At 50.0% G+C, this 23,121-nt stretch overlaps 1 protein-coding gene across 2 annotated transcripts; it reads left to right on the plus strand.

The window, feature by feature from the left end:
• The first annotated feature begins 366 nt into the window (after positions 1-366).
• APBB1 (amyloid beta precursor protein binding family B member 1) lies at positions 367-23,121 on the plus strand. Of its 2 annotated transcripts, none has more exons than XM_080911824.1 (14): positions 367-508; positions 7,025-7,759; positions 13,590-13,765; positions 13,864-13,920; positions 14,073-14,158; positions 14,266-14,329; positions 14,694-14,843; positions 15,172-15,299; positions 15,692-15,806; positions 15,950-16,034; positions 16,290-16,373; positions 22,122-22,237; positions 22,339-22,515; positions 22,594-23,121. In XM_080911824.1, the coding sequence occupies exons 2-14, from the start codon at positions 7,039-7,041 to the stop codon at positions 22,759-22,761; spliced, it is 2,127 nt and encodes a 708-aa protein (XP_080767950.1). In that variant the 5' UTR covers positions 367-508; positions 7,025-7,038; the 3' UTR covers positions 22,762-23,121. The 2 variants fall into 2 exon arrangements, with proteins under 2 accessions (XP_080767950.1, XP_080767949.1); XM_080911823.1 differs by lacking the exon at positions 367-508 and adding an exon at positions 722-857.

The raw sequence follows: 23,121 nt of genomic DNA on the forward strand, positions 1-23,121 counted from the left end.
GTTAATTTCTACACGGGAGCGCGCGGGGTGTGTGTGTGTGTGTGTGTGTGTGTGTGTGGTGGGGCGCTGTGTTACAGATTTATATTCAGAGGCACGGGTAGAGTGTTAAATATCTCAGTTCTGGTTTAGTTTACCACTTACTCTGTTACTGAGGGCAAGTCGTGGTACCCTTCAGAATGTCAGCACCTGTCTCTCAAATCCGAGAACAACCACTGTGGCGATTGCACAGCGCGGGTTGGAGGATGAATGCATGCAAGCGGCTGAACACCGAGCCTGGTACAGAGTAAGCGGTCAATAAATACGCGCTATTATTATCCACAGGACGTCAGGGAGTGCTGCCACAAGAGCCAGGGAGCAGCCGGCTGCCAGGCTCTTGAGGCGCGGCCGCGGTCCCAGCACCCGTGTTTCTCTCCAACCCCCCTTCCCCCCTTCCCCTAGCGGATCAGACTCCGAGCTCTAGGCGCGTCTCCCGGCGTCGGTGCAGGACCAGGGCCCCGCAGACGCGGAGGTGAGTCGATGGTGGCATGGAAGGGGAGAGCTGGGCAGGGGTCCTGGGAGCTGAGTGGAGTCGTGCGGGATAGACTGGAGGCCTGGGCCGCAGGGCTCGCCGGGGGTCAAGGGTCTGCAGGGTGCGGCTGGGGCAGCTGCTGCCAGTGCTGCTCGCACTCGCTCGCGCGCCCCGCCCCGGCCAAGATGGCGCCCCTCCCCCTCCTGTGCGCGGCTCCGCCGCTCGGGGCGCGGCCCCGCGGCCTGCGCGCTCCTGGGCGGGGGATGTTGTGATGGAGAAGCTGCGGTGTTGCCGGAGCCCTGCAGCTTGAGCCACCTTCGCCACCTGGGCCTGGGGCCTCGCCGCGCAGGTAGGTGCTACTCCTGCTCCAGCCCAGCCCGAGAGCAGGATCCCCAGCCTCAGCAGCCCGTAACCCTTGCAGACTCTTCTTTGCAGGAGTCCAGGTCTCCGAGTCAGGCCTGATCACCCCCCACCCAACCCCCAGCGCCGCCTTCCTACCGTGGGCCTGCAAAATCACCCTCGGCAGGATTTACTTTCGTCCTAACACGTACCGCTCCCCATAGCTTTGCTTCTTGATCCTTCAGGATGCCCAGAGGGAGGGGGAACAGGGGAGGGAGGGGAGCGAGGGGCAGTAGAAGAGTGGGGGAGGGGAACTCGAATACTGGGAAGGGGACTTAGATCAGGGGTAGGAGCCAGGTCCCGCGATTCCAGCCTAGAACCCCAGGCCCGGGATCTGTCAAGCTGCATTCTGTTGTCCTCAGCGACCGAGGGGTGTGCCCTGGGACCGGTGAGGTTCCCTTCTCAGCCTGACAGAGAGGCCTAGCAGCGAGTAGTGTGCTCCTTAGGAACAGTTTTCCCTCCCCAGCTCAGAGGTTATTTCCAGCCTCTTCCGAGTCCTGTTGGTCTGTTGCATTCTGAGCCCTTAACTTCCCATTCATTTTAAAATTCACTCCATTCTGTCTCTGACATCCACTGAAGCTTCCAAGCAAGGTCACCGGAGCCCTCCTTGTAACTCCTATGGACACACTTTGCTGTGAGCCCATTACCATCACCGTGTTGCAGTCTCCTTGAAGGTTTCCTGGTTTCTCTCCGGGGTGCTACCCACTGCTCCTAAATCTCTGCGTTCTCTTGTCTCTTCTCTGCATATGTGGTGCTATTCTGGCCTGAGCTGCGTTCTCTCACTCTGACCTTTCCCCCTGACCATTTCCTCCACGTCCAACTCTTTACGTTTCATACATAAGCTGCCGACTCCCAAATTTATCTGTCTGGCCCAGACCCTTGCTGAAATGCAAACTCATATATCCCCAACTGTCCTCTGGCATCCTTTTGGATGGTCCAACAGGAATTCCAAACATACAGATTTCAAGGTGAATTAATTAACATCTCTTGCTCCCCTTGCACTTCTCTTACATGTCTGTCGTTCCTTCAGCCTCTCATCTGTCCGTTCAGTTCAGGTTATGTTCACACTGGGATTCTAAGCCACATTCACTCTCACCCCTTGACATCAAATTCCACCAAGTTCTGTCATACCCACTACTTCAATGTTTCTCAGGTCTGTTCGTGTCACTGGAGTCTAATTGCTGTCCATCTTAATTGAGACAGCCCCTCCCCCCCAGTCGCTCTTGTTTACTCCCTCTTAGTTGTACAGCACTCATAATGGCCATTTTAAAAACGCATCCAAGCATTTATTCATTCAACAAATAGGATTTGGGCACCTAATATTTACAAGGCACTGCAGGGGGTACGAAAGATAGAATCGGATGTCCACAGAGAAGCAGTGTGTTTGCAGGAAGTCAAAGAAGAATGACATTGTAAAGAGAGCTGGCATCATGAAGGAAGATGCACTGAGAGTCTGGAGAACAGAACCCAGGCTGGCAGGGCGGATAAGAGTGAAGGGGCCAAGGGAAGACTAACCTAAGGATGTTTAGTTAGAACTAGAACATCTTCCAGGAATCAAAGCTTAGGTTAGGGAGGTCACTGCGTTGGAGTCAGAGGGTAAGAAGGCCCTGGCCAGGACAACAGGGCAGTTTAGGCAATGCTATGGATTTTGACCTTAAGGTCGTTGACTTTGGTGCAGATTATGCATGCGTGTTCGTTGAGGCACAGAATGGATAAGCCCAGAATATTCTCTCAAAATGGAGTCGTTATCTGGGAGTGGATGGCAAGGACCCACATGTATCTCTGGGATCATACAACGCTATGCCACAGCATGGGCGCTCATTGTTCCCTGTGGTCCCAGTTCCTGAAAGAGAGTGAGATAGGACGGTAGGGATGAGACACATGAATGAATGTATTAATTTGAGAGTCTTCTGGGACAGCTAGACGAGGTTGTTGGGTAGGGAGGTGAAAGTTCATGTCTGGAGTTCAGCTGAGGGAGCTTGGAATTTGGAAATCATGGTTGTGTGGATGGTAACTGGATCTGTGGGCATGAGTGAATACTTCTCCCAAATACAGGCCAAGGGAGAGAAAAGAAAGAAAGAAAGAAAGAAAAGAAAAGAAATACAACAACAACAAAAACGGTAGCCAGATTCATGGAAGGAATCCAGGAATGTAGATCATGGGAGCTATGAATGCACACTGAATGAAGAGCTCCTGAGGCTAAATTCTGCTGAAAGTATACATGCTGGCTAGGTATCCATTGGGTTAAATGCCATGGGGGCCATGTGGACCTTAGTAAATGCTGTTACCAAATGTCACTGAGAATGGAAGCAGGTTAAAAAAGGCCAGAAGGGAAGAGAGAAAATGGCTCTAGTGAGTGTGAAGAGAAAAGAGCTCCGAGGAGCTTTGGGGGAGGCTCAGGCCAAGAAACACTTTGCTTTTATGCTGAGTGGATCTAAATGGTAGATAAAGAGTAAGAAAGAACAGATTCATTCCGTTTGGATGTTTGAGGATGTTCCCCAATTAGTGACTCCCCTTTCTTCCGGGAATAGGAAAGGAGGTTGAGAGACTGGGAGAACTGAGGGGTGGTCAGGAGATTGACGCACAGGCAGGCTTCATCCCTAAAGCTACAGTAAGCCGAGGCTCTGAGGTGTGTTGTTCTTTCTCCATCATGGTATCTGACTTGTTCCACCAATGAAAAGTGCTCTTTGGTGGGCAGGTGAGATGATGTCAGCAGAGGAAGGTGCTTAGCACCAAACTGGATGGATGACCTGAGTTCAGTCTTCAGGTCCTACATGGTGGAGGGAGAGAACAGACTCTCCAAAGTTGCTCCCACACTTATGTTGTAGCACAGGTGTCTCCCCCCACAAAAAAAATACATAAATAAGTGTAAATAAAAAAGAAGAAAGGAGTTGTGTAGTGACTCCCTAGAGTGTGACTTTCTCCAGGGGAGGGACCATTTTCTGTTGTTGGTACCCTCGATCATGATTAGTACAGTGCCTGGAGTCTCGTAGGCTATCAGGTTGGAAGACTCCTCCTGGCTTTGGACAGGACTTAGCTCATTCACCTTTTCAGGCTGATGTTAGCCTTTTCAGGCTTTGTGAGTTGCTCCTTACTCTCTGTCCCAAGGCCCTGCTTAGCTTCGTGCCATACATTTATATTTGTGGGGACAGGGGTGTAGGTGCAGGAGCCACCGTGAAGATATGGAGGTCAGAAGACAACTTAAGGAGTTCATTCTCACCTTCCACTGTGTGGGTCCTGAGGATTGAACTCCATCATCTGGCTTTTTGGCAAGCTGCCTCACCTAAATGAACCAGGTTGGCCCCTTTTTATCCTTTGAGATGGCCAAATTATGGATAACTCCAGTGAGAGAGGAGAGGGTGGATTGTACTTTTTTGAAGAAAGTAGGTAGCTGGTTATCTTTTTGGTTTCAAAAAGGAAGAAGGTGGTGGCCACATTGCCTCAGGCTGGACAGCTCCTGTCTCAGCACTTACAACAGACTTACCCAATCTAATTTAAAATTGCTTTCTGCCCTGGTGGTCAGGGCTACCCTAAAGTCAGCCTGGCTCTTCATGGACCCAGTGTCGCAGAACCTGTGTTCTCTTCAGGCACATTTCCTAGAGTTATGCAAGCCAGTCCTAGTCTGACTTAGAAACATGGCTTTGTCCACTACTGCTTCAGAAAGCTCATCATTCTTGATATCCTGTGAGCTGTCCAGAGGCATGGGGTCTCTGTGAAATGCTGCCAGAGGGAGCCTCACCCGGCCAGTTTCTGTCCCATCTTTCAGGTCACCTCCCCCTTTATTATTCTCTAGCTCCTCCCACAAGACCACCTTTGCCTACTGTAGCCTAAGGTGACTAGATAAGCTTTCTGGGTATCTGTTCCCAGGTTCCTAATTCTCCAGTGTCTGTTCCCATCATCCATCCTCTCCTTCCTTACAGTGACCACTCTGGCAGACACACAACATCTTTTCCTTTGAGACCATATTGTAATAGCATGTGACGCTGGGTGTTATGGAGCAGAGAAAAGGGGATGGCCCTTGGAAGGTGAAGGAAGTCCAGGGAAGATTACATAGCAGCCATGACAGCTGAGGGAAGGTTTGAAATACAAGAGGAGGTTCTTACAAGAAGGGGTGGATTCCAGGCTGAGGGAACAGTGTAAACAAATACTTAAGCTTTGTTTGATGCGTTCCAGAACCTCCTGTGTTTCATATGGGTGAGTATAAGGTGTGAGGAGGAAGGGTGTCTTGAGAGGTGCTAGGTATGGGTTGGCTGCAGTGGCCTCTCAGGTATCCTGTAAACTGAGCTCGGACTTTATTCTAAAGACAGTGGTGAGCCCTTTAATTTTGTCAACCAGGGAGTGACAGAATCTGGTTTCCATTTTTGGAAAATCACTGTGGTTCGGGGTGGAGATAGAGCTGCCTATTTTTTCCCCTTCATTTATCCCAGCGACCATGAGCTTCCTCGGAGCCCAGGTGGAGCCACACTGAAAAGACCAGCAGTTAGTTAAACGTGAAGGTAGAGCGGACACACGGACAGAAACCTTATTCCATTTATTTTATACAAGCATTCAGAGCATTGTGCTAGATTCCCAGGAACTAGAAATGGGGGAGAGCCTTGCTTGGGCACCCTGTAACACCTGCATTCACTCTGGAGGGCCAGGGTCAGACACCTCTGCTAGAGAATATGGGGACGGTGTTAAGTAATTTGTTAAAGAGAAGAACTGCACAGTGGGGTCGGAAGAAAGACCCAAGCTGTTGGGGTGTTGGGGACTTGTGTGCAGAGGAAGGGTTCAGTAGAAAGAGGGAGCTTTGAGGGAAGCCATTGGGAGTGAGAGTGACAAAAGGGCTTGGCTGAAGGAGGGATTGCAGTGGGAGCTGAGAGTGAGGGGAGGAGGGCAGTGGTTGGTCAAGGAGGAAGAACTGGTTTGGGGGATTCCAAGGAGAGCAGGGTTCAAAGAGTTCCCAAACAGGCAGAGAGAGTGAAGCTGATGGATTGGCCTGGAGGAAAGGTCCAGGGACCCTCGGGAGGATAAGTCATCCTTAGATCCTGGTGAGGGCTGATGAGGAAGACCATGAGGAAGTACCATGAGCTACTGTTGAGACAGATCCAGAGCATGAAATGAAGTGTTTTCTGAGAAGAGTCTAAAATGGGGTCTGGGGAAATGTGATGATAGGTTTGTACACTTACTCAATGACTGGTAATTTCTGGGCTCCTGCTTCTTGCTCTGTGCCAGGACATTGCTAGAGGCTGGGAATACTGTATTAAAAAAATAACAACAGTAATAATGTAGAACCCCTACCCACACGGAACTTAGCCATGAGAAGATCGGTAAACAAATACAAAGGCTAAATGAGTGTGGTAGATGATGACCCACGCCTAGGAAGACTGGGGTTTCTGAGATGGAGAAAGGTAGTGTACAGTTTTAAAATGGATGTAGAGGAAAAAGTCTCCCTGATAGTGATCCTTGGGCAATGACCTGAAAGGAAGAGGCTTTAGATCAGAGGTTTCTGAGGTGACTATGGCATTATAAGGGCTGGCAGGGGAGACTGGTACCCTAGGTGAGATATTTCACAGACTGTTGTTAGGAGAGCCAGGAACTGGAGCTGAAGACCCTTCCTCTGTGATCTGTTCTCTGGTATGGTATCTGCTGGCTGGACACACCCATCCTTCCCGTCTGACTAGTCCCTAGTGTAGAATGGGCTTAGGGATGGCCATATTAGTGACTTACAATGAGGGGAACACAGCTCAGGGAGCTGGCGACAATGAGGCTCCAGATAGCACTGTGGCAGGAAGGAAGGATTGTCAGTGTTTAGTATCCAAAACACTGAAGTCTCTGCTGTGCTGTCTGTGCCCCTGGCACAGTGGGTCCCAGTTGGTCAAGTGGGGCCTGGGGATACACAGAGAGCCATTGTGTAGACCTTTCTGCTTCTGGTAGTAAAGCAAAAGCAAGGCACCACTGTGCTGCTCAGAAAACAAGGGAAAAGGATGGGTTGCAGAACTGGGCCTGGCTCGTGATGGGGGTGGGGTTATAGGGACAGGTGTCTGGTGGATTGGTGTTTGCTGGCCTACTGAGTTACAAGAAAGATTGGGGCAGAAATAGGAACACTCAACATGGTCTCTCCTTCCTGTCCCGCAGGATCTACCAAGGCCATGTCTGTTCCATCATCCCTGAGCCAGTCGGCCATTAATGCTAACAGCCACGGAGGCCCTGCCCTCAGCTTCCCCTTACCCTTGCACGCTGCCCATAACCAGCTGCTCAACGCCAAGCTGCAAGCCACAGCTGTGGTACCCAAGGACCTTCGAAGTGCTATGGGAGAGGGCAGTGTGCCTGAACCAGGCCCTGCCAATGCCAAGTGGTTAAAGGAAGGCCAGAACCAGCTCCGGAGGGCTGCCACAGCCCACCGAGACCAGAACCGAAATGTGACCTTGACCTTGGCGGAGGAGGCCAGCCAGGAGGCTGAGACAGCACCTTTGGGTCCCAAAGGCTTAATGCATCTATACTCTGAGCTGGAGCTCTCGGCCCACAACGCAGCCAACCGAGGTCTTCATGGATCTGCGTTGATCATCAACACCCAGGAACAGGGACCAGATGAAGGAGAGGAGAAGGCAGCAGGAGAAGCTGAGGAGGATGATGAAGATGAGGAGGAAGAGGATGAGGAGGAGGACTTGTCTTCTCCTCAAGGGCTACCTGAGCCTCTGGAGAATGTGGAAGTCCCCTCTGGGCCCCAGGTCCTCACAGATGGCCCCCGGGAGCATAGCAAGAGTGCTAGCCTCCTATTTGGCATGCGAAACAGTGCAGCTAGTGACGAGGACTCAAGCTGGGCCACCTTATCACAGGGCAGCCCCTCCTATGGCTCCCCGGAGGACACAGGTACCGAGATGTGGTGATATGGGAGGGCCTGGGGTCAGAAGTCTGGTTCTCCATACAGAGGCCAAGGCCAGTCTGGTCATGGACTGCCAAGCCTAGATCTCAGTCCAACATTCTCTCAGTCAGAGGGTGCTTAGACAGTTTGATATGTGTGTGTCCGTCATACATGCCATATAGGCTGGATCTGTTCGTCATGTGTACTGTCATGGTTGATGTGTAGAGTCCCTGGTTTATTGAGCGCTTACTAAGAAGCTGACCCTCTGCTAAGCATTATGGCATTTAGTAATTATAGCAATGTTGTGACACAGATCCCGTTTTTTTTAAAGTCCATATTACAAACGGTGAGAAAGAGGCCCAGGCAAGGTTAGTAGCTTCCTAAGAGGGTCACAGACAGTCCCGGGTCATGATCAACTAAGATCGAAAGCAGATCTGAGTCAGGAACTGAGTGAGCTCTGAGCCCTGTGTTACAGCCACCAGTGCACACAGCACATGCACTAGGGTGCATAGTACGGCCTCTTTTTAACTGTCACCTCTGTGTCCAGAGGGAGCATCCAGCACCTTCCCAAGGATGTCTGTCTGTAAAGTGTGGGGGTTGGTTTCTGCTTATGAACCACAGAGCGCCATGCCTGCCATTGCAAGGATGCCATTTTGCCGGGAATGAGATGCTGGCTAAGACTTAAGGGACAAAGGAGGAATATACTGACGCTTCCTCTGGGGAGACACTAGAGAACAAAGACTGGTCACTAAATGTGCCCCGTTTAATAAAGTTGAAATCCTGGCTACAACCCAGAAGATCTGAGGGTGGGAATGTAAGAAAAGCTTCATTGGGGGCGATGGAAGCTAATGCCAGATCACGTGCTTAGCATGCATAACCTGGGTGCTTAGCATGCCTGAAAGAGAGATGGGGAGGCAGAGACAAGGACATTGACTTCTAAGGTACTTATAGTACCTACACCCTGCAAATGGTTCCTGATAGGGGACGTACATTTCACATAACCGAGAGCTTCACTCATCTCTCTTTTGAAAAGCCTAACTGGATGTTTTCAAGCACGTACAAAAGTGGAGACAACAGAGTAATGAGACTGACTTGTTCATCACTGTTTCAATAATCATCAATGTCTTAGCTACTTCTGAGCCCCATCTAGGAGATACACACACACACACACACACACACACACACACACACACAATGTTATAAAATATACACATATATGTATATATATGTATATATTTATTTATTCTTTCTATAACCTAGACGGACCCTACACTTGCTTGTCTCCACCAAACTATCCTGGTGCTATAGGCATGACCCACCATGCCCATTTACCCAGCTGTGTTTTGCTTATATTTATCTGCATGTTTCTGAAAGGGGGAAAAAAAAAACCTCACAGAAACAAACGCTGTGATGCCTTCCTATCATCAGATGACCACTTAATGTTAATGTTCTCCCCAGTGTCTAACAAATGTCCCACTTAGCCTTTGGAAAAGATGAGAACTGTATGGATTGATAGCCAGATTGTGCCACAGTGGTTATGCTTTTGGTTTGTTTTAAATGCATGTGCATGTGTGGGGGGATCGGAGGATGAGTTTCAGGAGCTCATTCTCTGCTTCTGACATGGGGTTCAGATTTGGCAACAAGCACCTTTACCTGAAAAGCTCTCTTGCTGACCCCTTCTTCCCTCCCTCCCACTCTCTCTCCCTCCCTCCCTCCCTCTCTCTCCCTCCCTCCATCCATCCATCTCTCCCCCACCCTCTTTCTTTCGTTTTTGGTTAGGAAATCTTGTTGCAGGTTTGGCTAACCTAGGACTCACAACGCACACAACTCACAACACATCACAAGTTGACCTCGAACTGGTGATGGTTGTGCCGCTCTCTTTTGAGTGCTGGCATTATAGGCATGAGCCATAACACATAGCTTTAAAGGGTTTTTGTTTTTTATTTTTCTTTTTTTTTAAAATAAGTTTTTCCTTTATTTTTCTGTTGATTGTATGCACATGATGTGACTTTTTTTAGCCTTTATCCCTAAGTGTTTTCAGATATATTCCTCTTCCGGATTTCTTGTAACCAACACTTAAATAACTGTAGTAGAGAATTTTAGAGCCTTTATCAGGTTCAGGTTGGAGTGGCGTTTTGTTTTGTTTTCTCAGGGACACCTCATAGGTGGTACCTTACCAAAGGTAAAAATCTAATTGTTTCTTTTTGTGTCACTTTAGTGGCTTTTGATGATCAATGTCCCCATCCTCTGTAAAGGGAACACCTTCTGCCTCACTCAAGCTGAGTGTTTATTAGATTGAGTGATGTACAAACCAAAAGTTGGATTCTGACGTAAACTATCTCAGTTTCTAGATGCCAGCAGCAACTCAGCAACTAATTGTGTCTTTTCAGGACATGTGTATATCTTAGAGACTCGAAGCACTGATGGGGTGAGGGTCGAGGGGAGATCACTGGCCAGATAGAGGCTTGGTTTCTTAGTGGCTCCTGGAGTCATGGCTGGAAGCTGTGTTCTGGTCCTTTGAGGTGGAAGGGAACTACAGAACTAAGGGTGTGTTGAGTATGGCCCATGATCTCAGGGAGCCCATGGAAGGGGTGGGAGAAGACTTAGCAGTCATCCTGGTGGATTCCAGTTGTTGGGTGCTGGTGTTAGGCCAGCCCCAAGGGGAAGAAGGCTTTTGAATGTGTGGCTTTCACCATGAGAGCTGCAGCTGGTGTTTTTCTGCTCAGTAGAAATGGAGTATGATGAAACAAACGTCGTTTTTTTTTTTTTTTTTTTTTTTTTTTTTTTTTTTTTTTTTTTTTTTTTTTTTCCTACCCATTTTAGGATCTCCATGGAGCAGTTGTTGACTGAATGAACTGTGTGAACCGAGTGAATTATGTGATGAATGAGTGATGAATGAATGAACTTTACTACCTGTGTTGGAGTGACACTGAGCAAGCCCTGTCCCAAACGCTGAGAATGTGTAAGGAAGGACAAAGATGTTCTTACCCTCTCGGTACTCACAGTGGGGGAAACAGAAATAGACATACAGTCAGTGATGATAAGGGGGTTGGTATAGGATCAGGAGGGTGCCCTGCCTGCCTGAAGGAGTCGGGCAGAAAGGGTCAGTAATGAGTTTTCCCTTTATGCTTGTCTGAAGATGGAGTGAGTAATAGAACCCTAGCAGGGAGATAAGGGAGCTGGGAAGTTGTCAGAGGCAAGGCTGAGGAGGCAGAAAGCTAGGGGCTCTTAGCAGCACCTCAGACCCGTGGAGGGGTTGAATTTTGTCCTGAACATAATGAGGAAGCAGTTAAGAGTATTAAGCTGGAGAGTAACCTGATTACATTGGCGTCTCACAAGAATCATTCAGGCTATAGTGTGCAGCCTGGGGTACAGACAGAAGGACACCAGTTGAGAGGCTTCTGCAGTAATCCAGATTAAAGCATGCTGGTCGTCTGGTCTGTAGTAATGATGTGGTGCAGGGAGGAAGTAGGGGGGACTATCAGCAAAATAGTCTGCCTGCCTAAGCCGTGGAGGCATTTATGGATGACAGAAGAAAGGGCCGTAGGGATATTTGGATTCATGTCAGTGCCTGCAGGAAAGTGTGCGGTTGTATTATTATTGCATGCGTGTGGAAGAAGGTGGGGGGAGGCTGTGCTTGGAGAGAGAGATGCCAAACTCCAGAAGGGCCTCCCAGATGGTCAAGGGGGGAGGATCTGCCCCCTCCAGGACAGATCGGAAGGATGAAGCTCTTTGAAGCAGGAAGGCACAGGCTGACAGGAATGGCAGATGGATGGATGGGTGTGTGTGTGTGACTCAGAAACAATGAACTGGCCCCCAGATTCCAGAAATGCCTGACCAACCGTGAGGCAGGCTGTGGAGGGCTTGCCCTTGGGGTTAGTGTTCTTGGAAGGTTTTAGCAGCACAGTCCAGAGGAGATCTGGGGGAAAGCGCCCGTTTGCTGAGTCTCAGCAGTCAGGGAGTGGAGGGTGGGGACACAGTGATGGCTGCCTAGCAGGTGGATGGCAGAAAAAGTCCCCCTTCATTGGGCGGCTGTGGGCTTACCTCATGTGCAGGCTGAGGATGGAGAAGCACCTTGTCGGAATAACTCATGTCAGGTGTTGAAGCACCTTGACATAGCCAAACCTACTCCCAGCTCCTCTGTGCCTTAGTACCCAGCAGCCTGGATCTTAGAGACTGCCTGTCCCTCTGTGCTGCCTCTTGGACCAGTCAGGATTCCTGGTTTCCTTGGTAACGGGAAGCACGTCAGCAGTCTGGGCACTCCCAGCCAAACCGGTGCTGCGGTTGCCGAGGAGACACTGCAGCCTAGCTTGGCCCTGGCAGGTGAGGGGGGGTGGTGCTGGGAAGCCTCAAATCCTCCAGCTTGCTAGGGCTTAGGCCCTCAAAGACCACCCTTCAGTTGAAAGTGCTGGATAGAGTCTAGATAGGAGAAGGATCCCTGAGGGTTTGGAAGCCACACCCTGTTTATGTTGGGTTCTATAGATTCTGCAGAGCCCCAGGTGGCTGAGCTATTCCCAAGAGGCTGAGCCTCCTGGTGTTTGTAAGACTGGCTTAACTGTGGCTTTGATGTCACCACTGGAGGGTGGGGTGGAGATTCAGGATTGGGGAGGGAGCCTGGGTAAAGAAAGAAAAGCAGAAGAGCTGGGGGTCTCATGAGCTCCTCTTCCTCACCCACATCCATCCCCCAAGGAGGTTCCCTAGTATGGTGGTCTTGGCCCCTCCCTCGAGAACTCCAGGCGGAGGAGGATCTTGCCTGGCAGACGCTCTGCCCTGGTGAGAAGGGGGCGGGATGAGCTTTTCTCTGCAGCCCAGCAGCAGGCTGTGAGCCCAGCTAGCTGGGCTAGAGGGGATGTGAGGAGGGAGGGTGGCGGCAGGAGGGGCCAGGAGTAAGCGCCATGTTCTCCCAGGACTTCTTCCTGGCCATCATCCTGCAGGACAACTGTCCAGGTGAGGGGCACCATGGGGGTGTGGGGTGGGGCTAGCAAAGAGAGCAGAGGGGAGGGCATATAGTCCGGGGACAAGGATGGAGTGTTGTATCTCTAGGAGAGGAGAGGTATATATCACAGATATGGAATCTATGTGTGTGCATGGTATGTTTGAGTGTGTATGTGGTGTGTGTGTGTGTGTGTGTGTGTGTGTGTGTGTGTGTGGTGTGTAGTATCTGCACAGACATAGCAGAGGTTGATAAAATATTGTATCTGAGTGTTTCCCCACCTTTATGTGCATGTGGCACTCATATATCTTGGGAGGTTTTGGTAACGTATGTACACACCTGTTGGTAGGGCTGGCATACATAGCTCTCTGTGTATGCACATAGCTCTACACGAATGTTTAACTGGTGTTGCTGTGTTTGTTTGCCCCTGAACTCACGAGCACACCTGTATGTGATGCCTTCTAGAATTTTCTGTGCGCTGTACATTGTCTATGGCTGCACAGGTGTGTGGTGGGACTTACATGTATTGTGGGTATGTGCATGTGGATGTGTGCAGGATTTGGCAGTGTGTGCACCTTTTATAGCTAGACATATGGGTATGCATGATGTGTGTGGAGGTGACCTGGATCATTTAACCTCCTTTCCTCCTCCTTCCTCTCTGCCTTCTTCTTTCTCTCCATGTGGCCACATTAGGCAGCAGCAGGGCCCAGGAGGAGACCTGAGCCATGATGCCCACTGGGGTTCCCAATGTGTTAACTCAAGTGTTCAGCTCTAGAAGCAAGCAGGAACTATAATGTCCCTTTCTCAGCTCCTTATTCTCGGCCATGGGGTCTTGGGAAGGGGACTGGCCATCTAATGACTGCTTGTTGGGTGGACTGACCCTCACTGAGCTTCCTACCTGGCAGATTCCTTCTGGAACCCCAACGCTTTCGAGACGGATTCCGATTTACCGGCTGGATGGATGAGGGTCCAGGACACCTCAGGGACCTACTACTGGCACATCCCAACAGGGACCACCCAGTGGGAACCCCCAGGCCGGGCCTCCCCCTCACAGGGGAGCAGTCCCCAAGAAGAGTCCCAGGTGAGGCTCAATGGCTTGTTTCATGCCAGGGGTGGAAGGGTCTGTGCTTCTAGAATAGAGTGAAACTATTACCCTGTCTGCACCCATTCCCTCTCCAGCTCACCTGGACTGGCTTTGCTCACCAAGAAGGCTTTGCTGAAGGAGAGTTTTGGAAGGTAAGTGAAGTAACCAGCTTCACTGTGGGGTGTGTGTGTGTGTGTGTGTGTGTGTGTGTGTGTGTGTCTGTGTGTCTGTGTGTCTGTGTGTCTGTGGTGGTACTGGAGAAGGGGCTTCATTTTAGGCCTGATTCTTCAATCCCTTTTCAAAGGATGAACCCAGTGAAGAGGCCCCAATGGAATTGGGACTGAAGGACACTGAGGAGGGGACATTGCCCTTGTCAGCTCAGAGCCTCAGGTGGGTCAGATGCAGCAGTCTAGAGTTAGACTGGGTCTATGTGGAAGGGGTATTGGGAGGACTCCAAAACTAAGGGTGCTGTATCAAGTGTTCCCATCTGCCTCCAGCCCAGAGCCTGTGCCCCAAGAGGAAGAGAAGCTGCCCCAATGGAATACCAACCCAGGGATCAAGGTTTGTTCAAGACCAACGCCCATTCTCTAAGTAGGCTCTTGTGTGGAGGACAGGCCTCATGCTGTGTTTTGCGGGTGTCTGTGGTCTCAGCAAAGCTCCCAGACAAGATCTTCCCAGTTTCAGGCAAGGCTAAACTGTCTTCTGACAGTTTCTGTATTTAACTCAGTTGGCCCAGGGGCCTCTTAGGGACTCTCAAGGCTTAGGTCAGCAGGCGTCTCTTCCAACCACGTCTTGTTTGGGATCTGCCATCTAAGTTCAGAATGTCTCATTTTTTTCATGTGCCAGGTCAGAAGCTCCTCTGTCCTGCCCAAGGCACCTTCAGTTCCATCTTAGATCTACCCCAACCCTTTTCTGTGTCTGGCAGTGTTTCGCCGTGCGCTCCCTAGGCTGGGTAGAGATGACCGAGGAGGAGCTGGCCCCAGGACGCAGCAGTGTGGCCGTCAACAATTGTATCCGCCAGCTCTCCTACCACAAAAACAATCTTCACGATCCAATGTCTGGGGGCTGGGGAGAGGTGAGGGACCGAGCTGGTGAGGTGGCGGTGCCGTGGGAGCATGAAGGGAATTGTGAGATATGGAGGAATTGACGAGTTTCGGAGAGGGAGGCATGGGAGTAGATATGGGTTTAAGGAGCAACTCTGAGGGATGAATATGTAAACCCAGCCTGGCACCCTGAGGAGTGGTTGCTTCACAATGATAGGGGAGAGCCTTTATTAGACTGAGGCCCACTGTGGGCCGTCTGACAGATAAGTAAACCCTGTGGTTGCCTCTCTCCCCTGAGCTGGAGAAGGCAGAGATCTGTCCTGCTCCCACTAGGGTGCCACTGAGTCCTTGGCTTTGCAGGGAAAGGATCTGCTGCTCCAGCTGGAGGATGAGACTCTGAAGTTGGTGGAGCCACAGAATCGGACGCTGCTGCACGCCCAGCCCATCTTCAGCATTCGTGTGTGGGGCGTCGGGCGGGACAGCGGAAGGTGGGCACAGGAGTCTCTGGGGCGGGGGAGGCTCACCATCCAGGAGTTACTCCTTTTTTCTAATCTGTTCTTTGGCTCTCTTGTGCTGCCGGACCCAGAGAGAGGTATTAACGTCCATCTGCTTTGACTGTGCCCTTCCTACACCTGGACTGGATGCTTCGAAGCACCTAGGCTCCCTTAGTGTGTGCCCTGTCCCTTCCCCACCTGCTGTGCTGGGCATTATCCTCCACCTCAGCATGCTTGCCTCTGTTCTCCCCAGCTCTTTAAGGCAGAATCTACAGAATACCAGGGCAAACCCTGTAGGCTGTCATGGACAGGGAGGATGAGGGTGGAAGGGTGGCCAGGAATGGCTGATGGTTCTAGGAAACACTGAGGTGACCCTCCCCCAACAGGGACTTTGCCTACGTAGCTCGAGATAAGCTGACCCAGATGCTCAAGTGCCACGTGTTTCGCTGTGAGGCACCTGCCAAGAACATCGCCACCAGCCTGCATGAGATCTGCTCCAAGGCACGGCCCCCTCCACTCCCTGAACTAGCTGTCACCTTTGCTCTTGAAGGGTGTGGGTAGGGTTGCTGAGTTGGTGGGTAGTGAGGTGGGGGCTTCGGGTCCAGTGCAGCTCTAACAGAGCACACCCCCCATTCATTTCTCAGATCATGTCTGAACGGCGCAATGCTCGCTGCTTGGTGAATGGACTCTCCCTGGACCACTCTAAACTTGTAGATGTCCCTTTCCAAGGTGAGTACCGCAGCCTCCCAAAGGCCCAACTCAGCTTTGTTAGTTGAGTTGAGGTGACCCAAGAAGAGGCACAGGTTCCCGGACAGGCAGGAGCACACAGAGCTGAGGTGCTTTGTAGTACATAAGTGGACAAGCTTATAGAGGGGCTCAGCGGAGAAGTGGTGGGGTGAGGATTTGGCTGGGAAAACGCATAGTTCATGTACCGACTGGTGTTGCAAGCTAGGAGAACAGTTGACCCTCTTTTTCTCCTCACAGTGGAATTCCCAGCACCGAAGAATGAGCTGGTGCAGAAGTTCCAAGTCTATTACTTGGGGAACGTGCCTGTCGCTAAACCCGTTGGTATGTGTCCTCTTCCCTCAGGGACTACCCCCTCGGTCCCGGCGCTCTGTTCCCCATCCTGTGCTTTCTATAGTTTATTCTACTGGATCTTCTCATTATGTGGCATCTCCTTGCCTTTCAGAATTCATCCCTCCTACCTCTGTGCTAATCTTGTCCTGTGTCCTGCCTATAGCTCCAGTGAGCGTGTTTCAGTGAACATCCACCACGGGACTAGTGCTGAGCTAGGCACAGAGGCCAACTTTCCTCCCCCAGCCCTGATCCATGGAAGAGCTTTGGTGGGTCGGGGAGGCAGGTGTTTGGTTGGCTGGAAACACGAGGCGTTAGCCTGGCGCTGGGTTCAGTACAAGAGCCAGACTTTATCCAGAGAAGGAAGCTATAAGCACAATTAACATAGGTCTCAGTGTTGTAAAAGTACAGACTTTTTAATATTCTACTTAATTTCACAGCACCCGCCATTTTTTTCTTTTTTGTTTTGTTTTGTTTTGGCTTTACCCCTCTGTTCTGGCCGCCACCGGGAGCAGCTGAGTTCAGGTGGGACAAAGCTGGAGGGGACACCATTTTTTATTTAACCTTTGAAACCTATCGTGTCAGGCCCTGTGTTGGGCCCTGGGAAACAATGGCCACAGCCTGGCTTTCGGAGTTGATGGGAACTTACAGTAGAATAATCTGGACCCGATCAAATAAACGTCATAATAAATTAAGTCCTTTATGGAAAGGAAGTAGCAAGATATAACAGAAGCCCTGCATTTAGTCTAGGAGGCCCGTGAAGCCTGGCAAGTAACCCCGATGACCCCAGAACTTGGGAAGCTGAAACAGGTTGGCTGCAGGTATGGGGAGCTGTAATATCAAGTACCTGGCCAGCTAGGGCTGCAGAGAAAGACCCTGTTTCCTTGACCCACCCCACCACTGTAAAAACAGGAAGGAAAGAAAACACAGTCTTCCTGTGAACTGAGAAATAGGAATAGCAGTGGATGTGTTACAGCCAGATGGATGTGGGCCAAACTAGGGAAAGGGCACTGTCAGCTGCATGGATGGTGTGTGAGGCTCCAGAGCAGGGGACACTATGGTGCCTGGGAAGCACTAGGAAAGCTTAGGACAGCGATGTGCTCTTCAAGATTAAGAGCTGCAGGGAACTATTTTCCTTGGTCAGCTTCCATTATTATATCAAACACCTGAGGTGAGAAGCAGTTTGTTTTGGCTCATGCTTGGTTGACCTTGTCTGTGGCAGAGTCACGTCACATAGGAGCCTGTGGCACAGCACACACACACTCCTGCCCAGGACCAAAGAGAGAAGCTGAAGTTGTGCAGTTCTCGTCCGGGACAGACCTCCCACCGTCCCTATCTTTTCAAGGTTCTAGAACTTCCAGAAACCTGGTGGGCTGGGAGCCAAGGCTTTAACACATGGGCTTTTGAGAGAACATTTGACCATGCATGCGTGACCATTCAAGTTCAGGAGTGTTCTTGAACAGATCCGAATACAGTGAAGCTTGGTTTGGCTGTACCATGAAGAAAGATGTTGAGTGGGTGGAAGAAGATATAGGGCATGCAGAAGGAGCTTGCTTTTCAAGGTAGCTGTGTCATAGACAACAGCAGGCTGAAAGAAGTGTAAGGCTTCACTGATGGGTTGACAGTACGGCAGGAAGTACAAGCATTAAGGATGACTTGAGTCACTAAGGAGCACCTGGCATTGGACTGGACGGCCGAGTGCCATCTGGATAGTGGTACCTTTCTCTAAACGTAGCAGATACTGGCGAGAGGCTAGTTTTGGTTCAGGTTTAAATATACCAAATCCAGAGTGCCTTTGGAGAAAGAGTGGGGCGGGGGTGGGGTCAAGTTGGCAGCTGGGTTCATAGGTCCTGTCTGTAGCCGAGAGCAGAGATGTCAGCTTGAGATAGAAGTTTGGGTGTCCTTAGGTTGTAGAAATAGCTGGTCAAAAGGCATGGAGGACGTTGGCACCAGAATAGGGGCAGCCCAGAGTGAAAGGAAGGACATACTAGGCCTACCTTGTCATGCCCCAGTATTCAGTGGCCGGGTGGAGGAAGCTAAATTTCCAGGACAGTGAGAGCCAGAAAGTGGGGGAGGAGGCAAAGGGAGGATCCCAAGGAATGGTGGATGTGACACAGGTTAAAAGACAGAACCCTGACATCTTGGTGCATGCCCACAATGCCAGCTCTTGAGAGGCAGAGGGAAGAGGACTGTGCGCTTGGGCTACATAGAAAGAAGAACCAAAGAAACCAAAGCAGGAGGAAGAGAGGAATGAAAGAGGGGGCGGGGGAGGAGGGATTGGAGCTGGAGGTGAGGACAAGTTCTCAAAGACACTGTCCTTTTGGACCAGTGGGTTCTTAGTTTCCTTCCTCTTTTATATCTGTACTTCTTTAAAGCGCGCGCGCGCGTGTGTGTGTGTGTGTGTGTGTGTGTGTGTGTGTGTGTGTGTGTGTTCATCTATTGAAGTCTGAGGACAACTTTGAGAAATCACTTCTCTTCTTCCACCTTTATGTGGGTTCTGAGGATAAATTTGGGTCATCAAGCTTGTGTGGCAAGTCTGTTGAGTTATCTTGCCAACCCTGTACTCCCTTTTGTCCCCATCCACTGTTTAAACACTGTTTTCCTCCTGAGGCTACAGGGTTCATCCGTCTACCCAGTAGATTATTCTTGAATACCTTATACCAGGCATCATTTAAATTCTTAGTATACATCAGTGAAAGGCACTGACCATGATTCTGGACCGCAAATAGATTAGATTCTAGCAAGGAGAGATCAACAGTAAGAAGTTCATTGCACAGTATGTTTGAAAATAACAACTGGTATGGTTTTGCAGTAAATACTAAAAAATAAAAATGCTTATCTCTTTATCGGCCCTGAGGTCTCACTCCTCAGGCCCTACCCTGATACGGAGCCAGGTGCACCTCCATTACTCAGCCTGAGCCACCCGGTCCGAGCTCCCATGGCCCAACCCTGACAGTGCAACTCCCTTCCCTTGGCGGTCTTTCTCCACCTGCCTTTCACCTCCGTCCTGGGTGTTCGTTTATCCCAAAAGTCAACACAGACACAGCTCTACAGCCCGATTGCTTTTCACTCAGGTTTATATATTTAATTCTCAACCCACAAACCCTCTATACAACAAGACTGCATCAAATAGACAAAGATACAGACTGCCTTTCTATATGAGATATTAGACTTATAAAATCCTTAATGCTCATAGCTTTTAAACACCAATAAATCCCACCTGGGTCTAGCTGGTCCTTGGGAAGCTCCATGTTGTCACGATCTCTAACCTCCGTCCTCTGACCTCTTAGACCTGCCCAGTCACTTTCTTTCCTTTATTTACTAATTAAAATGGGAAGGTTCAGTTGGAGTCATATGACTAGGCAGCCCTTCTTGGGGAAGTGGAATTAACATTAAAATACTAACAGCTTCAGGACAATCTACATTATGGTGGGGAGGAAAATGCACAGAAGGGGAAATATGAGTATAGGCCAGTGAGCCTGCAGGTTTTAACCTTGGATTATGAAATTTATCTACTTAGATGTCCCCCCCTCCCCCCGTTTCCTTTTGTGCAAGGGAATCAAACTCAGGACCTCTTAACCACTGAGCCATCTCTCCAGCCCTCATAGAACCCTTTATAGACCATGCTGGTCTTGAACTCAGATACCCACCTGCCTTTGTCTCTCAAGTGCTGGGATTAAAGGTGTGCACCGCCACACCCAGCCAGCTGTCTTTTTCTAGAGCACCTTCCTGTTGACCCTCAGAAGATAGATTCAGAAGTCATACTCTACCCAAGATTATGGGCATATTCTTCAGCTTGACTTTGGTTCCTTCCAGCCCTGTGAACTTTGAAATTTCCTAGTGTTTGAGCTTAAATGTCGTAGACATCACACCATTCTGCCTTTTGCTTGAGCCCTTTGCATCGTGACACAGCCATCTGCTCCTTCCTGCATCGTCATCCTCCTGAGCACTCCAGTGTTATTAGACTTTTTATTTTCCTGCATTTGTTCCTGCTGCCTTGAGAGTCACCTTGCCATGTATCTGAGATCTTAGGCAGATAAGACTGGGAAACATAAAATCCATTTACACTTAGTCTCTGTCTACGGTCCAGTGTATAAGAGTTATCTCTGAAGGTAGGTGATGGTGGTACACACCTTCAGTTTCATCACTCAGGGAGCAGAAGCAGGCAGATAGATCTCTGAGTTTGAGGCTAGTCTGGTCTACAGAGCATGTTCAGGACAGCCAGGGCTACACATAGAAACCTTGCCTTGAAAACAGTAAGGTTTCTCTGGTGTGTCTTTCCTTCCATGCCCTGGAGAAGGCTTCCCAGGTGGGACCTAGGATGTTAATCAGGAATTCTAAGATGGATACTGGAGAAAGGGTCCTTGGGGATTTGGCTGTTAGTCATAGGCTGTGTCCTTGGGATATTCTTCCCACTCTAATCTAAACATCTCCCTCCCCCAACACACACACACACACACACACACACACACACACACACACACACACACACACACGGCCTCTCCAAGTAGCTCTAACTCTAACTTGTTTAGACTAGATTGACCTTGATTTAGACTAGATTGGCCTTGAAATTGTGGTGATCCTCCTGATTCTGCCTTCCACATTCTTCTGCCTTCTGATTCTTCTGGGATTTTATAGAAGTTTAAAAGCATTTAAAGTGAAGGAGACCATTATGGGATTATTGATTTTGAAACAAGGTCTTGCAGTATAGCCGTGAATGGCCTGGAACACACTATATGTAGTTCATCCTAGGCTTGAACTTGATTCTTTCTGTGGAAAGTGCTGGCATTCCCAGAGAGACCATTTTGGTTTTATTTCAACATTTTTAAGTATTAGTTATACATAATAACGACTTCCACTGTGACGTTTCTATACATGTATATAATGGATTTTGTTCATACTCACCTTCTCTTACTATCTCTTATTCTCCCACTCCTGCTGAACTTTGTTTGTGGTGTGTGTGTGCATGTGCTTTTGTCTGTGTGTGTTTTGGTTGGTTTTGAGACAGATCTTTCTACATAGCTCAGGCTTCCCTGGAATTCACTCTATATTATCAGGCCAGATGAAAACTCAGAGGTCTGCCTGCCTGTGCCTCCAAAGTGCAGGGAAGTCACATCCCACTGCAGCTGGCCCCAGTTGCTGAGCTGAGTCCTTTTCCCAAATACTGCCCCTCTGTTTTCAAGGTCTTTCTAGGTAGCTTTGGCTGGTCTGGATTTCATATGTAGACCAGGTTGTGAACTTACAGTGAAACCCTATCTCACAAACAAAACAAAACCCAAACCAAAGAAACAGAAAAACAGGTCCAGGGGGGGGTGGTTCAGCCAGTAAAGGTCTTTGCAGCCAAGTCTGACAACTTGAGTTCAATCTTCTAAATCCACATGGTGGAAGGAGAGAACTGACTCTTGCATGTTGTCCTTTGACCTCCATGCACACACAATAAATATATAATAAAGTAAAGATTAAAAGAAGTTTGGGTCTGGAGGGGGCGGGGCTAGCCTGGCTGACTGGGAGCTATGTAATGTTTAAATGTGTAAAGTAATGGGGAAGTCGGAACTCTGAGGGGAGGGGTCCATTCATTTAGGGGGCTGAAGTAAGAGAATTAGTGAACAAAACCAAGTCAGAGATTCAAGACAGGCCAAACAAGAAAGGGTCAGGAGTCACTGAAGTCAGGGAGAGTGCCCAGGAAGATTACCTGGACAGCAACATCCCTCAGCCTTGCCCGTTTGTGTCTGTATCTTTCAGGTGTAGATGTGATTAATGGGGCCCTGGAGTCAGTCCTGTCTTCCAGTAGCCGTGAGCAGTGGACCCCAAGTCATGTCAGCGTGGCCCCTGCCACCCTGACCATCTTGCACCAGCAGGTAAGGAGAGCCAGGCTATGGATGAGAGTTGAGTCAGGGAAAGAGCTGCCACAGAACAGAGTTAGGGCATTTTCCTTCTTAACTGGGTGCCTCCCCTACAGACAGAAGCAGTGCTGGGGGAGTGCCGGGTGCGGTTTCTCTCCTTCCTGGCTGTGGGCAGAGATGTGCACACGTTTGCCTTCATCATGGCTGCCGGCCCAGCCTCCTTCTGCTGTCACATGTTTTGGTGTGAGCCCAATGCTGCCAGTCTCTCAGAGGCTGTACAGGCTGCATGCATGGTAAGTAGGCAGGGTAGTGGGATAGCAGTGTGACCTTAGGGGCTGAGATGGAGTCACTGTCCCTTTGCTTCTCCACAGCTCCGCTACCAGAAGTGTCTGGATGCTCGCTCCCAGACCTCCACCTCCTGCCTCCCAGCACCCCCTGCGGAGTCAGTTGCGAGACGTGTAGGGTGGACTGTCCGCAGGGGTGTTCAGTCGCTGTGGGGTTCCCTCAAACCCAAACGTCTAGGATCCCAGACCCCATGAAGAGCCCCCATCCTTCCTCTACCTGCTTGTTTGGGGCAGGTAGGGGCCGTGGATGTTCTTGCCTATGTCCCCCGGGCTGCCCCTCCTCAGTAGCTGGGGTTTCCGACGTAGGGGCTGGGAGAGAGAAACTGAATTCCTTCACAAAAGTCATTACACTGGACTGATGACACGAGGGGGCCAGAAGCAAAGCCAGCCTTGGGCTCTCCATCCCCAGCGTTTGAGGTGGAGCAGGAGGAACTGGTCCACGCCAGGCCCCATCCTCAAAGGTCCAGCCGGGGAAGGAGGGGACTGGTCGGCATGGATCCCCTCCCCCCTGTTCTGCGGGCACCTCCGCTGTACTGATGTCACTAATAAAGTCTG

The sequence above is a fragment of the Micromys minutus genome (assembly GCF_963924665.1).
Source record: "Micromys minutus genome assembly, chromosome: 2".
NCBI classification, from domain to species: Eukaryota; Metazoa; Chordata; class Mammalia; order Rodentia; family Muridae; genus Micromys; species Micromys minutus.

Coding starts and splice junctions, on each gene's coding strand:
- APBB1 (XM_080911824.1), top strand. CDS start 7,039: ATGTCTGTTCCATCATCCCTGAGCCAGTCGGCCATTAATGCTAACAGC. Junction 13,921..14,072: donor CTGAAGGAGAGTTTTGGAAG/GTAAGTGAAGTA, acceptor CCCTTTTCAAAG/GATGAACCCAGTGAAGAGGC. Junction 15,807..15,949: donor TGCATGAGATCTGCTCCAAG/GCACGGCCCCCT, acceptor TTCATTTCTCAG/ATCATGTCTGAACGGCGCAA.